This window comes from Salmo trutta, unplaced genomic scaffold (assembly GCF_901001165.1).
Source record: "Salmo trutta unplaced genomic scaffold, fSalTru1.1, whole genome shotgun sequence".
NCBI lineage: Eukaryota > Metazoa > Chordata > Actinopteri > Salmoniformes > Salmonidae > Salmo > Salmo trutta.
The window spans coordinates 1,510,820-1,527,310 of NW_021822992.1; the positions used below are offsets into that span (position 1 = coordinate 1,510,820).

Sequence of the window (16,491 nt, forward strand, 5' to 3'; positions counted from 1 at the left end):
AGAGATGCTTCGTCCTTCTGTCTGTGTGGACAGAGATGCTTCGTCCTTCTGTCTGTGTGGACAGAGATGCTTCGTCCTTCTGTCTGTGTGGACAGAGATGCTTCGTCCTTCTGTCCGTGTGGACAGAGATGCTTCGTCCTTCTGTCCGCGTGGACAGAGATGCTTCGTCCTTCTGTCCGCGTGGACAGAGATGCTTCGTCCTTCTGTCCGCGTGGACAGAGATGCTTCGTCCTTCTGTCTGTGTGGACAGAGATGCTTCGTCCTTCTGTCTGTGTGGACAGAGATGCTTCGTCCTTCTGTCTGTGTGGACAGAGATGCTTCGTCCTTCTGTCTGTGTGGACAGAGATGCTTCGTCCTTCTGTCTGTGTGGACAGAGATGCTTCGTCCTTCTGTCCGTGTGGACAGAGATGCTTCGTCCTTCTGTGCGGTGTGACAGAGATGCTTCGTCCTTCTGTCCGGTGGACAGAGATGCTTCGTCCTTCTGTCTGTGTGGACAGAGATGCTTCGTCCTTCTGTCTGTGTGGACAGAGATGCGTCAAATCTTAACAGGTAATAGATTTGATGTAATTTCCACTCTGTCAGTTTCACATCGGGCCACATTTGTCATTGTCATATTCTGAGAACAATGTTTTGTTCCTTCTGAAACCAGGTCACTCTTAACAGTCATCATGACATGTCCTTGCCATTATTTATACCGTATTATATCTCATTCCTGTTGGCATGTAGGCCTATTAGAAGAGAGGATCTCTTGTGTTCTATTAGTCCATAGTGTTGTGGTATTAGTCCGTGGTGTTGTGGTATTAGTCCATGGTGTTGTGGTATTAGTCCATGGTGTTGTGGTATTAGTATAGTGTTGTGGTATTAGTCCATAGTGTTGTGGTATTAGTCCATAGTGTTGTGGTATTAGTCCATGGTGTTGTGGTATTAGTATAGTGTTGTGGTATTAGTCCGTGGTATTAGTCCATGGTGTTGTGGTATTAGTATAGTGTTGTGGTATTAGTCCATAGTGTTGTGGTATTAGTCCATGGTGTTGTGGTATTAGTCCATGGTGTTGTGGTATTAGTCCATGGTGTTGTGGTATTAGTCCATGGTGTTGTGGTATTAGTCCATAGTGTTGTGGTATTAGTCCATGGTGTTGTGGTATTAGTCCATGGTGTTGTGGTATTAGTCCATAGTGTTGTGGTATTAGTCCATGGTGTTGTGGTATTAGTCCATGGTGTTGTGGTATTAGTCCATGGTGTTGTGGTATTAGTCCATGGTGTTGTGGTATTAGTCCATAGTGTTGTGGTATTAGTCCATGGTGTTGTGGTATTAGTCCATGGTGTTGTGGTATTAGTCCATGGTGTTGTGGTATTAGTCCATGGTGTTGTGGTATTAGTATAGTGTTGTGGTATTAGTCCATGGTGTTGTGGTATTAGTCCATGGTGTTGTGGTATTAGTCATGGTGTTGTGGTATTAGTCCATGGTGTTGTGGTATTAGTCCATGGTGTTGTGGTATTAGTCCATAGTGTTGTGGTATTAGTCCATAGTGTTGTGGTATTAGTCCATGGTGTTGTGGTATTAGTCCATGGTGTTGTGGTATTAGTCCATGGTGTTGTGGTATTAGTCCATGGTGTTGTGGTATTAGTCCATAGTGTTGTGGTATTAGTCCATGGTGTTGTGGTATTAGTCCATGGTGTTGTGGTATTAGTCCATAGTGTTGTGGTATTAGTCCATAGTGTTGTGGTATTAGTCCATGGTGTTGTGGTATTAGTCCATAGTGTTGGTCCCTTAGTAGTGACGCCTCACAAGTCTTCAACTGGCAGCTTCATTAAATAGTACCCGCAAAACACCCGTCTCAACGTCAACAGTGGAGAGGCGACTCAGGGATGCCGGCCTTCTAGGCAGAGTTCCAAAAAAAAAAAACATATCTCAGACTGGCCAATAAAAATAAAAGGTTAAGATGGGCAGAAGAACAGACGCTGGACCAAGGAACTCTGCCTAGAAGGCCAGCATCCCGGAGTCGCCTCTTCACTGTTGACGTTGAGACTGGTGTTTTGCGGGTACTATTTAATGAAGCTGCCAGTTGAGGACTTGTGAGGCGTCGGTTTCACAAACTAGACACTCTAATGTACTTGTCCTCTTGCTCAGTTGTGCACCGGGGCCTCCCACTCCTCTTTCTATTCTGGTTAGAGCCAGTTTGCGCTGTTCTGTGAAGGGAGTAGCACACAGCGTTGTACGAGATCTTCAGGTTCTTGGCAATTTCTCGCATGGAATAGCCTTCATTTCTCAGAACAAGAATAGACTGACGAGTTTCAGAAGAAAGGTCTTTGTTTCTGGACATTTTGAGCCTGTAATCGAACCCACAAATGCTGATGCTCCAGATACTCAACTAGTCTAAAGAAGGCCAATTTTATTGCTTCTTTAATCAGAACAACAGTTTTCAGATGTGCTAACATAATTGCAAAATGGTTTTCTAATGATCAATTAGCCTTTTAAAATGATCAACTTGGATTAGCTAACACAACGTGCCATTGGAACACGAGTGATGGTTGCTGATAATGGGCCTCTGTACACCTATGTAGATATTCCATTAAAAAATCATCAATTTCCAGCTCCAATAGTCATTTACAACATTAACAATGTCTACACTGTATTTATGATCAATTTGATGTTATTTTAATGGACATTTTTTGTTGTTGCTTTTCTTTCAAAAACAAGGACTTTTTTAAGTGACCCCAATCGTGTGTGTGTGTGTGTGTGTGTGTGTGTGTGTGTGTGTGTGTGTGTGTACCACACATGTGGAGATCCTCCGTTCACCTACTCTGCGTCTCTCAAAGACACGGCGGATGAAAGACATGGCGGTTGGAACCAAAAATCGCAAATTTGGACTCATCAGACCAAAGGACATATTTCCACTGGTCTAATGTCCATTGCTCGTGTTTGTTGGCCCAAGCAAGTCTCTTCTTCTTATTGGTGTCCTTTAGTAGTGGTTTCTTTGCAGCAATTCGACCATGAAGGCCTGATTCACGAGTCTCCTCTGAACAGTTGATGTTGAGATGTGTCTGTTACTTGAACTCTGAAGCATTTATTTGGGCTGCAATTTCTGAGGCTGGTAACTAATGAACTTATCCTCTGCAGCAGAGAACTCTGGGTCTTCCTTTCCTGTGGCGGTCCTCATGAGGCTGGTAACTCTAATGAACTTATCCTCTGCAGCAGAGAACTCTGGGTCTTCCTTTCCTGTGGCGGTCCTCATGAGAGCCAGTTTCATCATAGTGCTTGATGGTTTATGCGACTGCACTTGAAGAAACTTTATTGAAATGTTCCGTATTGACTGACCTTCATGTCGTTAAAGTAATGGAGTGTCGTTTCTCTTTGCTTATTTGAGCTGTTCTTGCCATAATATGGACTTGGTCTTTTACCAAATAGAGATCAAATCAAATGTATTTATACAGCCCTTCTTTCATCAGCTGATATCTCCAAGTGCTGTACAGAAACCCAGCCTAAAACCCCCAAACAGCAAGCAATGCAGGTGTAGAAGCATGGTGGCTAGGAAAAACTCCCTAGGAAAAACTCCCTAGAAAGGCCAAAACCTAGGAAGAAACCTAGAGAGGAACCAGGCTATGAGGGGTGTCCAGTCCTCTTCTGGCTGTGCCGGGTAGAGATTATAACAGAACATGGCCAAGATGTTTAAATGTTCATAGACGACCAGCAGGGTCAGATAATAATAATAATAATAATAATAATAAGCACAGTGGCTGTCGAGGGTGCAACAGGTCAGCACCTCAGGAGTAAATGTCAGTCGGCTTTTCATAGCCGATCATTCAGAGTATCTCTACCGCTCCTGCTGTCTCTAGAGAGTTGAAAACAGAGCTATCTTCTGTATACCACCCCTTCCTAGTCACAGCACAACTGATTGTCTCAAACTCATTAAGACGGAAAGAAATGACACAAATTAACTTTTAACAAGGCACACCTGTTAATTGAAATGTATTCCAAGTGACTATCTCATGAAGCTGGTTGAGAGAATGCCAAGAGTGAGCAAAGCTGACATCAAGGCAATCTTCTTATTATTCATTTCTTTCAACCAATCATCAGTCACTTGTGTCAGTGCAGTAGATGTTGAGTACCCTTCTCTATAAGCACGCCGAAAGACTGTTGTTCATTTGTTTACAGAGAAATAGCATTGTATTTGGTCAAACACATTTTTTTCTTCTCTCTCCCCCCCCTCCCCCCAAACAGTTTTCTAAGAAGCTGGCAGCAAGCTGATTGGTCTGCTGTTAGGACCGTTTTAAAGGGCTGCTTTACCTCTCTTGGGTAGCGGGAATGACTTTGTCGTCAGGCCCGGACGGAAGACAGACTTCCCTCTAGATTCAGATTAAAGACATGACAGATAGGAGTGTCTATAGAGTCAGTTACCATCTTCACTAAGCTTTCCTTCTAAGTTGTCAATGCCAGGATGTTGTTCCTCATTGATAGATTGTTCCACATCTCCCACGCTAACTTAACAAAATTATAACTTGCAATGCTTTCCTTTTAATTATTCGGTTTTTTTTATTTTTATGCATGAGCACAATTGCTCACTGGCATTACCCTCCTAAATTTTCCCACTTTGCCAATGAAATGATCATAAACATAATTGGCAACATCAAATGGTTTTGTGATGAATAAGCCATCTGCTTCAATGAAAGATGGAGTGAAATTTAGTCTTTCTGCCCATAATTTAATTTAAAAGTACTTTTTATATCGTTGATCTTGGCTTCATAATACAGTTTCTTCTTCTTTTGATGAGTGGAGTCGTATAATTTCTCAATTTGCAGTAAGTCAGCCAGTCAGATGTGCAGCCAGACTTATCAGCCACTCCTTTTTGCCCCCATCTCGTTCAACCATACCGTTGTTCATTATGTCCTCATCAATCCATGGAGCCTTAACAGGTCTAACAGTCAGTTTCTAAACAGGTTCATGTTTAGCAATAATTGGGGGGGAAAACAGCTATTTTAATATATTCATCAAGAGTAGCATCTGGATGCTCCTTTTATTAATCACATCAACACATATTTTTAACAACATCCACATAAGAGTCACAGTTAAATCTGTTTGTATGATCTCTTATATACTATTTAAGGCCCTGCTGTTGGAACTTTGTATTTCCTGTATATAGCCACTATATTGTAATCACTGCGTCCAATGGGTACGGATACAGCTTTAGAACAAAGTTCTACGGTATTAGTAGAAATGTGATCGATACATGCGGATTATCTTGTTCCTGTAGTGTTTTGTAAACACCCTGGTAGGTTGATTAATAACCTGAACCAGATTACAGGAACTGGTTACAGTGAGAAGCTTCCTCTTGAGCGGACAGCTTGATGAAAACCAGTTGATATTCAGGTCCCCCAGAAAGTAGACCTCTCTGTTTACATCACATACACTATCAAGCATTTCACACATATTATTTAGATACTGACTGTTAGCACTTGGTGGCCTATAGCAACACCCCTAAAGAAAAGGCTTTAGATGAGGCAGGTGAACCAACAACCACAACACTTCAATAACACTTGACATAAGATCTTCTCTAAGCATTACAGGGATATGGCTCTGACTGCAACACCTCCCCCATAAGCATTCCTGTCTCTTCTATAGATGTCATATCCGCTGTATTGCTGTATCATCAAAGGAATTATCGAAGTGATTCTCAGAAAAGGCTAATATATGAATATTATCTGATGTTAGGAAGTTATTGATTTCCAGAACCTTATTTCTAAGGCTACATACATTAATATGGATTATTATCAGCCCTTTCCTGGGTTAGCTTCTCACAGACAGACATAATATGGAAAAGAACAAACAACGCAAGAGAAACAAATATACATTCAGCTGTCTGTCTGTCTGTCTGTCTGTCTGTCTGTCTGTCTGTCTGTCTGTCTGTCTGTCTGTCTGTCTGTCTGTCTGTCTGTCTGTCTGTCTGTCTGTCTGTCTCATCCCTTCCAGGCTTCTGGGAAGGAGGGTAGGTTGGACAATGAGCCTGTCATAGCGGATGTAAGCGATGTCCCCGTCCGCTCCGGCAGCTTTCATGGCTGGGAGAAGTTATTTCTCCTCTTCTGTCGTACAGATTCAGGATTTACACACTGTGGTATTTACACCCCGGGTCAGGGAAAGGTTGAAAATGTCAGTGAAGGCACTTGCCAGCTGATCAACGTATGCTCTTGAGTACCCGTCCTGGTAATCCGTCTGGTCCTGCGGCCTCGGCTGTTTTAGAGAGAGAGGAAACAGCAGAGCTACGGACGGCTGAGTGAACCTGTCCCCCTCGGGACTACAGACGTCACTTTCTGTTCGTAGTATCTGTAGTGTGTAGACTAATGTGTAGTTCATCTCCCCTCAGTAACCACCTGGAGAATGTAGTCTAATGTGTAGTTCATCTCCCCTCAGTAACCACCTGGAGAATGTAGTCTAATGTGTAGTTCATCTCCCCTCAGTAACCACCTGGAGAATGTAGTCTGTGTAGTTCATCTCCACTCAGTAACCACCTGGAGAATGTAGTCTAATGTGTAGTTCATCTCCCCTCAGTAACCACCTGGAGAATGTAGTCTAATGTGTAGTTCATCTCCCCTCAGTAACCACCTGGAGAATGTAATCTAATGTGTAGTTCATCTCCCCTCAGTAACCACCTGCAGAATGTAGTCTAATGTGTAGTTCATCTCCCCTCAGTAACCACCTGGAGAATGTAGTCTAATGTGGTGTTCATCTCCCCTCAGTAACCACCTGGAGAAGTCTCTGCAGCTCCTGATGGACAGAGTGGATGATATGAGTCAGGACATTGTCAAGTACAACACCTACAGCCGTAACCTCAGCAAGCAACAGCAGCAGAAACACCAGGTAACACACACACACACACACACACATATATACACACACACACACACATATATACACACACACACACACACAGAGACCCACAGACACATTCTGTTATCATGATGGGAAAATGTAATCAACACACTGTAGTTGATAATGAGATAATCTACTTCCTGGACAGTGATTGTGTTAGAGGGGCGTTATAGAATTAGGCTCAGACCCCGTCCACAGGGAGTCCTCTCCTCCAGAGAGGAACGTGGGGGGGGGGGGGTGGTGAAAGAGAGAGAGACTGAGACCACTGGGGTTTCATCTAAACTAGTGCACTATTTAAGAGATCGGGTACTATTTGGGACTCGTCCTGACTGTCCTGCAGGGAAGCTGCTAAACAGATCCACTATACCAGGGAGGCAGAGGTACTATATAATATAACTGTTGATTGATCCAGGGAGGCAGAGGTACTATATAATATAACTGTTGATTGATCCAGGGAGACAGAGGTACTATATAATATAACTGTTGATTGATCCACTATACCAGGGAGACAGAGGTATTATATAATATAACTGTTGATTGATCCAGGGAGACAGAGGTACTATATAATATAACTGTTGATTGATCCACTATACCAGGGAGACAGAGGTACTATATAATATAACTGTTGATTGATCCACTATACCAGGGAGACAGAGGTACTATATAATATAACTGTTGATTGATCCACTATACCAGGGAGACAGAGGTATTATATAATATAACTGTTGATTGATCCAGGGAGACAGAGGTATTATATAATATAACTGTTGATTGATCCAGGGAGACAGAGGTACTATATAATATAACTGTTGATTGATCCACTATACCAGGGATGCTGTCGTGCCTCAGATCAACTTGGTACAATGTTACTGTAATGTGAGTGTCCCAGTAGAGGGGTGGCTGCAGTATGGAATGGAGCACGAAATACCAGTTTGCATTTCTCGTATCACCCTAGAAGCCATTTCTCGTGTGAAACCTAGAAGCCGTTTCTCGTATGAAACCTAGAAGCCGTTTCTCGTATGAAACCTAGAAGCCGTTTCTCGTATGAAACCTAGAAGCCGTTTCTCGTGTGAAACCTAGAAGCCGTTTCTCGTGTGAAACCTAGAATCCTAGAAGCCGTTTCTCGTATGAAACCTAGAAGCCGTTTCTCGTGTGAAACCTAGAAGCCATTTCTCGTGTGAAACCTAGAATCCTAGAAGCCGTTTCTCGTGTGAATCTAGTTATACAGGAATACTGTGGTGATAGTTTCTGGCAGGCTTGACAGGCTTTATATGTGTATGCAGGTAGCGGTAGTGTCCTAGCATCTACACCACCAACCTGTCCTCTGCTCTGCCTCCCCAAATTAAAAATACTTTTAGGTTCTGACGCGCATCAGGTCACTGATTTCCACTGTCGTATACCAACACATCACTCCGTCCCTGTCTGACATGTCTGTCGGATTTTATAGCTGTTCTCTCTCCCCTCCCTCCTCTCTCCCCTCCCTCCTCGCTCTCGCTCCCTCCTCGCTCTCGCTCCCTCCTCTCTCTCGCTCCCTCCTCGCTCTCTCTCTCCCCCTCTCTCGCTCTCGCTCCCTCCTCTCTCTCGCTCCCTCCTCTCTCTCCTCTCTCTCTCTCTCGCTCCCTCCTCTCTCTCGCTCCCTCCTCTCTCTCGCTCCCTCCTCTCTCTCGCTCTCTCTCTCCCCCTCCCTCCCTCTCTTGCTTTCTCTCGCTCTCCTTCTCCCTCGCTCTCCTTCTCTCCCTCGCTCTCCTTCTCTCCCTTGCCCTCTCTCCCCCTCCCCCTCTGTCTCTCTCTCTGCAGTATACCCAGCGGCGTCAGCAGGAGAATGCTCAGAGACAGACCAGAGGAGAGACTCCTCTACCTGAGGAAGATGTCTCCAAGATGTTTAAACCACCACAGCCTCCTCCTCGCATGGACACCCTCCTCATCGCAGGGTACCCTCCCTCCCTCCCTCCCCCTCCCTCCCTCCCCCACACCCCTCCCTCCCACCCTCCCTCCCTCCCCACACCCTCCCTCCCACCCTCCCCCCCTCCCTCCCTCCCTCCCCCACACCCTCCCTCCCTCCCCCACAATCTCCCTCCCTCCATGGTAGCCTATCAATATCCTCTTCCCTCATCCTTCCATGGTAACTACCTATCTCCTCCTCTGTTCTGTTCCCTCATCTCTCCATGGTAACTACCTAATCTCCTCCTCTGTTCTGATTCCCTCATCTCTCCATGGTAACTACCTATCTCCTCCTCTGTTCTGTTCCCTCATCTCTCCATGGTAACTACCTATCTCCTCCTCTGTTCTGTTCCCTCATCTCTCCATGGTAACTACCTATCTCCTCCTCTGTTCTGTTTCCCTCATCTCTCCATGGTACTACCTATCTCCTCCTCTGTTCTGTTCCCTCATCTCTCCATGGTAACTACCTATCTCCTCCTCTGTTCTGTTCCCTCATCTCTCCATGGTAACTACCTATCTCCTCCTCTGTTCTGTTCCCTCATCTCTCCTGGTAACTACCTATCTCCTCCTCTGTTCTGTTCCCTCATCTCTCCATGTACTACCTATCTCCTCCTCTGTTCTGTTCCCTCATCTCCTCCATGGTAACTACCTATCTCCTCCTTCTGTTCTGTTCCCTCATCTCTCATGGTAACTACCTATCTCATCCTCTGTTCTGTTCCCTCATCTCTCCATGGTAACTACCTATCTCTCCCCTCTGTTTCTGTTGCCTCATCTCTCCATGGTTAACTACACTACTCCTCCTGCTGTTCTGTTCCCTCCATCTCTCCATGGTAACTACCGATCTCCTCCTCTGATTCTTTCCCCTCATCTCTCCATGGTAACTACTATCTCCTCCTCTGTTCTGTTCCCTCACTCTCTCCATGGTAACTACCTATCCCTCCTCTGTTCCTGTTCCCTCATCTCTCCATGGTACTACCTATCTCCTCCTCTGTTCTGTTTCCCTACTCTCTCCATGGTAACTACTCTATTCCTCCTTCTGTTCTGTTTCCCATGAATCTCCTCCATGGTAACTACCTATCTCCTCCTTTGTTCTGTTCCTCATCTCTCCATGGTTAAACTACCTATCTCCTCCTCTGTTCTGTTCCCCTCATCTCTCTCATGGTAACTACCTATCTCCTCCTCTGTTCTGTTCCTCATCTCTCCATGGTAACTACCTATCTCCTCCTCTGTTCTGTTCCCTCATCTCTCCATGGTAACTACCTATCTCCTCCTCTGGTTCTGTTCCCTCATCTCTCCATGGTAACTACCTATCTCCTCCTCTGTTCTGGTCCCTCATCTCTCCATGGTAACTACCTATCTCCTCCTCTGTTCTGTTCCCTCATCTCTCCATGGTAACTACCTATCTCCTCCTCTGTTCTGTTCCCTCATCTCTCCATGGTAACTACCTATCTCCTCCTCTGTTCTGTTCCCTCATCTCTCCATGGTAACTACCTATCTCCTCCTCTGTTCTGTTCCCTCATCTCTCCATGGTAACTACCTATCTCCTCCTCTGTTCTGTTTCCCTCATCTCTCCATGGTAACTACCTATCTCCTCCTCTGTTCTGTTCCCTCATCTCTCCATGGTAACTACCTATCTCCTCCTCTGTTCTGTTCCCTCATCTCTCCATGGTAACTACCTATCTCCTCCTCTGTTCTGTTCCCTCATCTCTCCATGGTAACTACCATCTCCTCCTCTGTTCTGGTTCCCTCATCTCTCCATGGTAACTACCTATCTCCTCCTCTGTTCTGTTCCCTTCATCTCTCCATGGTAACTAACCTATCTCCTCCTCTGTTCTACACTTCCCTCTCTCTCATGGTAAATACCTATCTGGCCTCATCTGTTCCTGATTCCTCATCCTCTCCATGGTCAACTACCTATCTCTCCTCTGTTATGTTCCCTCATCCTCTCCATGGTAACTAGCCTATCTCCCTCCTCTGTTCTGATTCCAGTCAATCTCTCCATGGTAACTACCTATCTCCTCCTCTGTTGTCGTGATCCCTCATTCTCTCCATGGTAACTACCTATCTCCTCGTCTGTTCTAGTTCCCTCATCTCTCCATTGGTACTACCTATCCTCCTTTCCTCATCTCTCCATGGTAACTTACCTCTCTCCTCCTCTGTTCTGCTTACCCGCATCTTCTCCATGGTAACTACCTATCTCCTCCTCTGTTCTGTTCCTCATCTCCCAATCGGTAACTACCTATCTACTCCTCCTGTTCTGTTCCCTCATCTCTCCATGGTACCTACCTATCTCCTCCTCTGTTCTGTTCCCATCATCTCTCCATGGTAACTAACTATCTCCTCCTCTGTTCTGTTCCCATCATCTCTCCATGGTAACTACCTATCTCCTCCTCTGTTCTGTTCCTCATCTCTCCATGGTAACTGACCTATCTCCTCCTCTGTTCTGTTCCCTCATCTCTCCATGGTAACTACCTATCTCCTCCTCTGTTCTTGTTCCCATTCTCTCATGGTAACTACCTATCTCCTCCTCTGTTCTGTTCCCTCATCTCTCCATGTAAACTACCTATCTCCTCTTCTGTTCTGATTCCCTATCTCTCCATGGTAACTAACTATCTCCTCCTCTGTTCTGTTCCCTCATCTCGTCCCATGGTAACTACCTATCTCCTCCTCTGTTCTGTTCCCTATCTCTCCATGGTAACTACCTATCTCCTCCTCTGTTCTGTTCCCTCATCTCTCCATGGTTCAACTACACTATCTCCTCCTCCTGTTCTGTTCCCATCATCTCTCCATGGTAACTACCTATCTCCATCCTCTGTTCTGTTTCAATCCTTATCCTCTCTCATCTGGTAACTACCTATCTCCTCCTCTGTTCTGTTCCCTCATCTCTCTCATGGTAACTACCTATCTCCTCCTCTGTTTCTGTTCTCCTCAATCTCTCCATGGTAACTACCTATCTCCTCCTCTGTTCTGATCCCTCATCTCTCCATGGTAACTACCTATCTCCTCCTCTGTTCTGATCCCTCATCTCTCCATGGTAACTACCTATCTCCTCCTCTGTTCGTTCCCTCATCTCTCCATGGTAACTACCTATCTCCTCCTCTGTTCTGTTCCCTCATCTCTCCATGGATAACTACATCTCCTCCTCTGTTCTGTTCCCTCCTCTCTCCATGGTAACTACCCTATCTCCTCCTCTGTTCTGTTCCCTCATCTCTCCATGGTAACTACCTATCTCCTCCTCTGTTCTGTTCCCTCATCTCTCCATGGTAACTACCTATCTCCTCCTCTGTTTCTGTTCTCATTCTCCTGTTCCCTCATCTCTCCATGGTAACTACCTATCTCCTCCTCTGTTCTGTTCCCTCATCTCTCCATGGTAACTACCTATCTCCTCCTCTGTTCTGTTCCCTCATCTCTCCATGGTAACTACCTATCTCCTCCTCTGTTCTGATCCCTCATCTCTCCATGGTAACTACCTATCTCCTCCTCTGTTCTGTTCCCTCATCTCTCCATGGTAACTACCTATCTCCTCCTCTGTTCTGTTCCCTCATCTCTCCATGGTAACTACCTATCTCCTCCTCTGTTCTGTTCCCTCATCTCTCCATGGTAACTACCTATCTCCTCCTCTGTTCTGTTCCCTCATCTCTCCATGGTAACTACCTATCTCCTCCTCTGTTCTGTTCCCTCATCTATCTATGGTGTTAGTTACATTAATCTACAGCGTTATAGACTTCATCTGACATCCCTGGCTGCCTGCTGTCTCTCTGATGGTTGGCTTCATCCCAAAATAGCACCCTATTTCCTATATAGTGCACTACTTGTGACCAGGGTCCATAGGGACACACACGTAGAACTCTGGTTAGAACTAGTGCACCACATTAGGGGATAGGATGACATTTTGGGCACGGCTGTCGTCTCCCTTCTGACAACATGCGACTGATTGACCTCCAACGCTGCTAATATGATTCCTGCTGTTATTCATACTGCTGTGTTTTCTGTGTGTTTCTGCCAAAACAGGGCAAATTAACAATTACTGCCAGAATGTGAAGGAGTTCACCTCCCAGAACCTTGGCAAACTCTTCATGGCTGAGGCCCTTCAGGGACACAACAGCTAAAGGAGAAGACCCCCTTCCACCCAATCAGAATGTGTTCTAAATGGTATCCTATGCCCCCCCTTCCACCCAATCAGAATGTGTTCTAAATGGTATCCTATGCCCCACCTTCCATCCAATCAGAATGTGTTCTAAATGGTATCCTATGCCCTTTTTTTATATATAGTGCACTACTGGTCAAAACTAGTACACTATATAGGGGAATAGGGTGCGATTTGGGATGACACCCTATGACTGGAGGATTGATGTGATGCTGTTAGATTTGTTAAGAAATTAACATTATAATGGTTTGACCACCATTTATTTTATTAGTTATTAAGAAAACAACATGTTACAGGTTCTCCAAACAAGTGTTTTATTTGAACATTATTGTAACTTCAATAAAATCTTTGCATCTCCCCACATTGTTTTGCGCCTCTCTGTGCTCTTTCTATGTCTATTCATGTACAGTGGGGGGGGGGGAAGTATTTGATCCCCTGCTGATTTTGTTTGTTTGCCCACTGACAAAGAAATGATCGGTCTATAATTTTAATGGTAGGTTTATTTGAACAGTGAGAGACAGAATAACAACAAAAAAATCCAGAAAAACGCATGTCAAAAATGTTATAAAATGATTTGCATTTTAATGAGGGAAATAAGTATTTGACCCCCTCTCAATCAGAAAGATTTCTGGCTCCCAGGTGTCTTTTATACAGGTAACGAGCTGAGATTAGGAGCACACTCTTAAAGGGAGTGCTCCTAATCTCAGTTTGTTATCTGTATAAAAGACACCTGTCCACAGAAGCAATCAATCAATCAGATTCCAAATTCTCCACCATGGCCAAGACCAAAGAGCTCTCCAAGGATGTCAGGGACAAGATTGTAGACCTACACAAGGCTGGAATGGGCTACAAGACCATCGCCAAGCAGCTTGGTGAGAAGGTGACAACATTTGGTGCGATTATTCGCAAATGGAAGAAACACAAAAGAACTGTCAATATCCCTCGGCCTGGGGCTCCATGCAAGATCTCACCTCGTGGAGTTGCAATGATCATGAGAACGGTGAGGAATCAGCCCAGAACTACACAGAAGGATCTTGTCAATGATATCAAGGCAGCTGGGACCATAGTCACCAAGAAAACAATTGGTAACACTACGCGGTGAAGGACTGAAATCCTGCAGCGCCCGCAAGGTCCCCCTGCTCAAGAATACATATACATGCCCGTCTGAAGTTTGCCAATGAACATCTGAATGACCCAGAGGACAACTGGTGACAGTGTTGTGGTCAGATGAGACCAAAATGGAGCTCTTTGACATCAACTCAACTCGCCGTGTTTGGAGGAGGAGGAATGCTGCCTATGACCCCAAGAACACCATCCCCACCGTCAAACATGGAGGTGGAAACATTATGCTTTGGGGGTGTTTTACTGCTAAGGGGACAGGACAACTTCACCGCATCAAAGGGACGATGGACGGGGGCATGTACCGACAAATCTTGGGGGAGAACCTCCTTCCCTCAGCCAGGGCATTGAAAATGGATCGTGGATGGGTATTCCAGCATGACAATGACCCAAAACACACGGCCAAGGCAACAAAGGAGTGGCTCAAGAAGAAGCACATTAAGGTCCTGGAGTGGCCTAGCCAGTCTCCAGACCTTAATCCCATAGAAAATCTGTGGAGGGAGCTGAAGGTTCGAGTTGCCAAACGTCAGCCTCGAAACCTTAATGACTTTGAGAAGATCTGCAAAGAGGAGTGGGACAAAATCCCTCCTGAGATGTGTGCAAACCTGGTGACCAACTACAAGAAACGTCTGACCTCTGTGATTGCCAACAAGGGTTTTGCCACGAAGTACTAAGTCATGTTTTGCAGAGGGGGTCAATTACTTATTTCCCTCATTAAAATGCAAATCATTTTCTAACATTTTTGACATGTGTTTTTCTGGATTTTTATGTTGTTATTCTGTTTCTCACTGATCAAATAAACCTACTATTAAAATTATAGACTCAGTGGGCAAACATACAATATCAGCAGGGGATCAAATACTTTTTCCCCCAGTGTAGATTAAAACCTCGTCCTGGACTGAAACACACTTTCAATGGAGTTTCTCCCATGTCCAGAACTAGGCATCATCTGTGTCCAGGGAAACTGCCCAGGAGTGTCCCAATAGAATAACGCTGACTACAATAACACCAACATTTCCTTCCTGTACACTATTATACCGTATGGCCTTCTGTTTATGAAGCTGCAGCCTCCTCTTTCTGTTCCTGAGACGGGGTGCTAACTGATTACCCCAATATATCACTCCCTGGGACGGGGTGCTAACTGATTACCCCAATATATCACTCCCTGGTCCTGGGACGGGGTGCTAACTGATTACCCCAATATATCACTCCCTGGTCCTGGGACGGGGTGCTAACTGATTACCCCAATTTATCACTCCCTGGTCCTGGGACGGGGTGCTAACTGATTACCCCAATATATCACTCCCTGGTCCTGAGACAGGGTGCTAACTGATTACCCCAATATATCACTCCCTGGGACGGGGTGCTAACTGATTACCCCAATATATCACTCCCTGGTCCTGGGACGGGGTGCTAACTGATTACCCCAATATATCACTCCCTGGTCCTGGGACAGGGTGCTAACTGATTACCCCAATATATCACTCCCTGGTCCTGGGACGGGGTGCTAACTGATTACCCCAATTTATCACTCCCTGGTCCTGGGTGCTAACTGATTACCCCAATATATCACTCCCTGGTCCTGGGACAGGGTGCTAACTGATTACCCCAATATATCACTCCCTGGTCCTGGGACAGGGTGCTAACTGATTACCCCAATATATCACTCCCTGGTCCTGGGACAGGGTGCTAACGGATTACCCCAATATATCACTCCCTGGTCCTGGGATAGGGTGCTAACTGATTACCCCAATATATCACTCCCTGGGACGGGGTGCTAACTGATTACCCAATATATCACTCCCTGGTCCTGGGTGCTAACTGATTACCCCAATATATCACTCCCTGGTCCTGGGACAGGGTGCTAACTGATTACCCCAATATATCACTCCCTGGGATGGGGGGCTAACTGATTACCCAATATATCATTCCCTGGTCCTGGGACGGGGTGCTAACTGATTACCCCAATATATCACTCCCTGGCCCTGGGACGGGGTGCTAACTGATTACCCCAATATACCACTCCCTGGTCCTGATGGTTACAAAGCAACAGAACATGCCTGTGTAGTGCAATAGGACTGTGGTCTGACGTAGTGCACTATATATATATAATGAATCAGGTTGCTATTTGGAACTCGGGAGCCTTGCAGCAGGCAGGGAGAACAGGAAAGCATCATGTGTGTAATCACACTAGAACAGCTGGACTTATCTCCTTACTGCCAGGTAACAGAGTGTCCCATATAACACCCTATATAGTGGACTACTTTTAACCAGAGCCCCAGGAAACCCCCGTAGGGTTCTGGTTAAAACTAGTGCACTATATAGGGAATAGGGTGTCACCTGGGACATTTGACTCCAGTTTTAATGAGGCTGTCAGGCCGTTTTGATCATTAAATAATTAGCTTTCTGCACTGCCAGAG

General features: G+C 45.4%; 2 protein-coding genes across 2 annotated transcripts in view; one reads left to right on the forward strand and one right to left on the reverse strand.

The window, feature by feature from the left end:
- Positions 1 to 13,315, forward strand: part of LOC115187879 (eukaryotic translation initiation factor 3 subunit H) — an 83,258-nt gene extending 69,943 nt beyond the window's left edge. Inside the window, exons 6-8 of the mRNA XM_029746920.1 lie at positions 6,732 to 6,852; positions 8,662 to 8,795; positions 12,818 to 13,315. Coding sequence (XP_029602780.1) covers positions 6,732 to 6,852; positions 8,662 to 8,795; positions 12,818 to 12,914 — 352 coding nt within the window. The 3' untranslated portion in view covers positions 12,915 to 13,315. The remainder of the gene's footprint in view (positions 1 to 6,731; positions 6,853 to 8,661; positions 8,796 to 12,817) is intronic.
- LOC115187885 (CUB and sushi domain-containing protein 3-like) overlaps positions 1 to 16,491 on the reverse strand; it is a 1,475,978-nt gene that overhangs the window by 1,368,436 nt on the left and 91,051 nt on the right.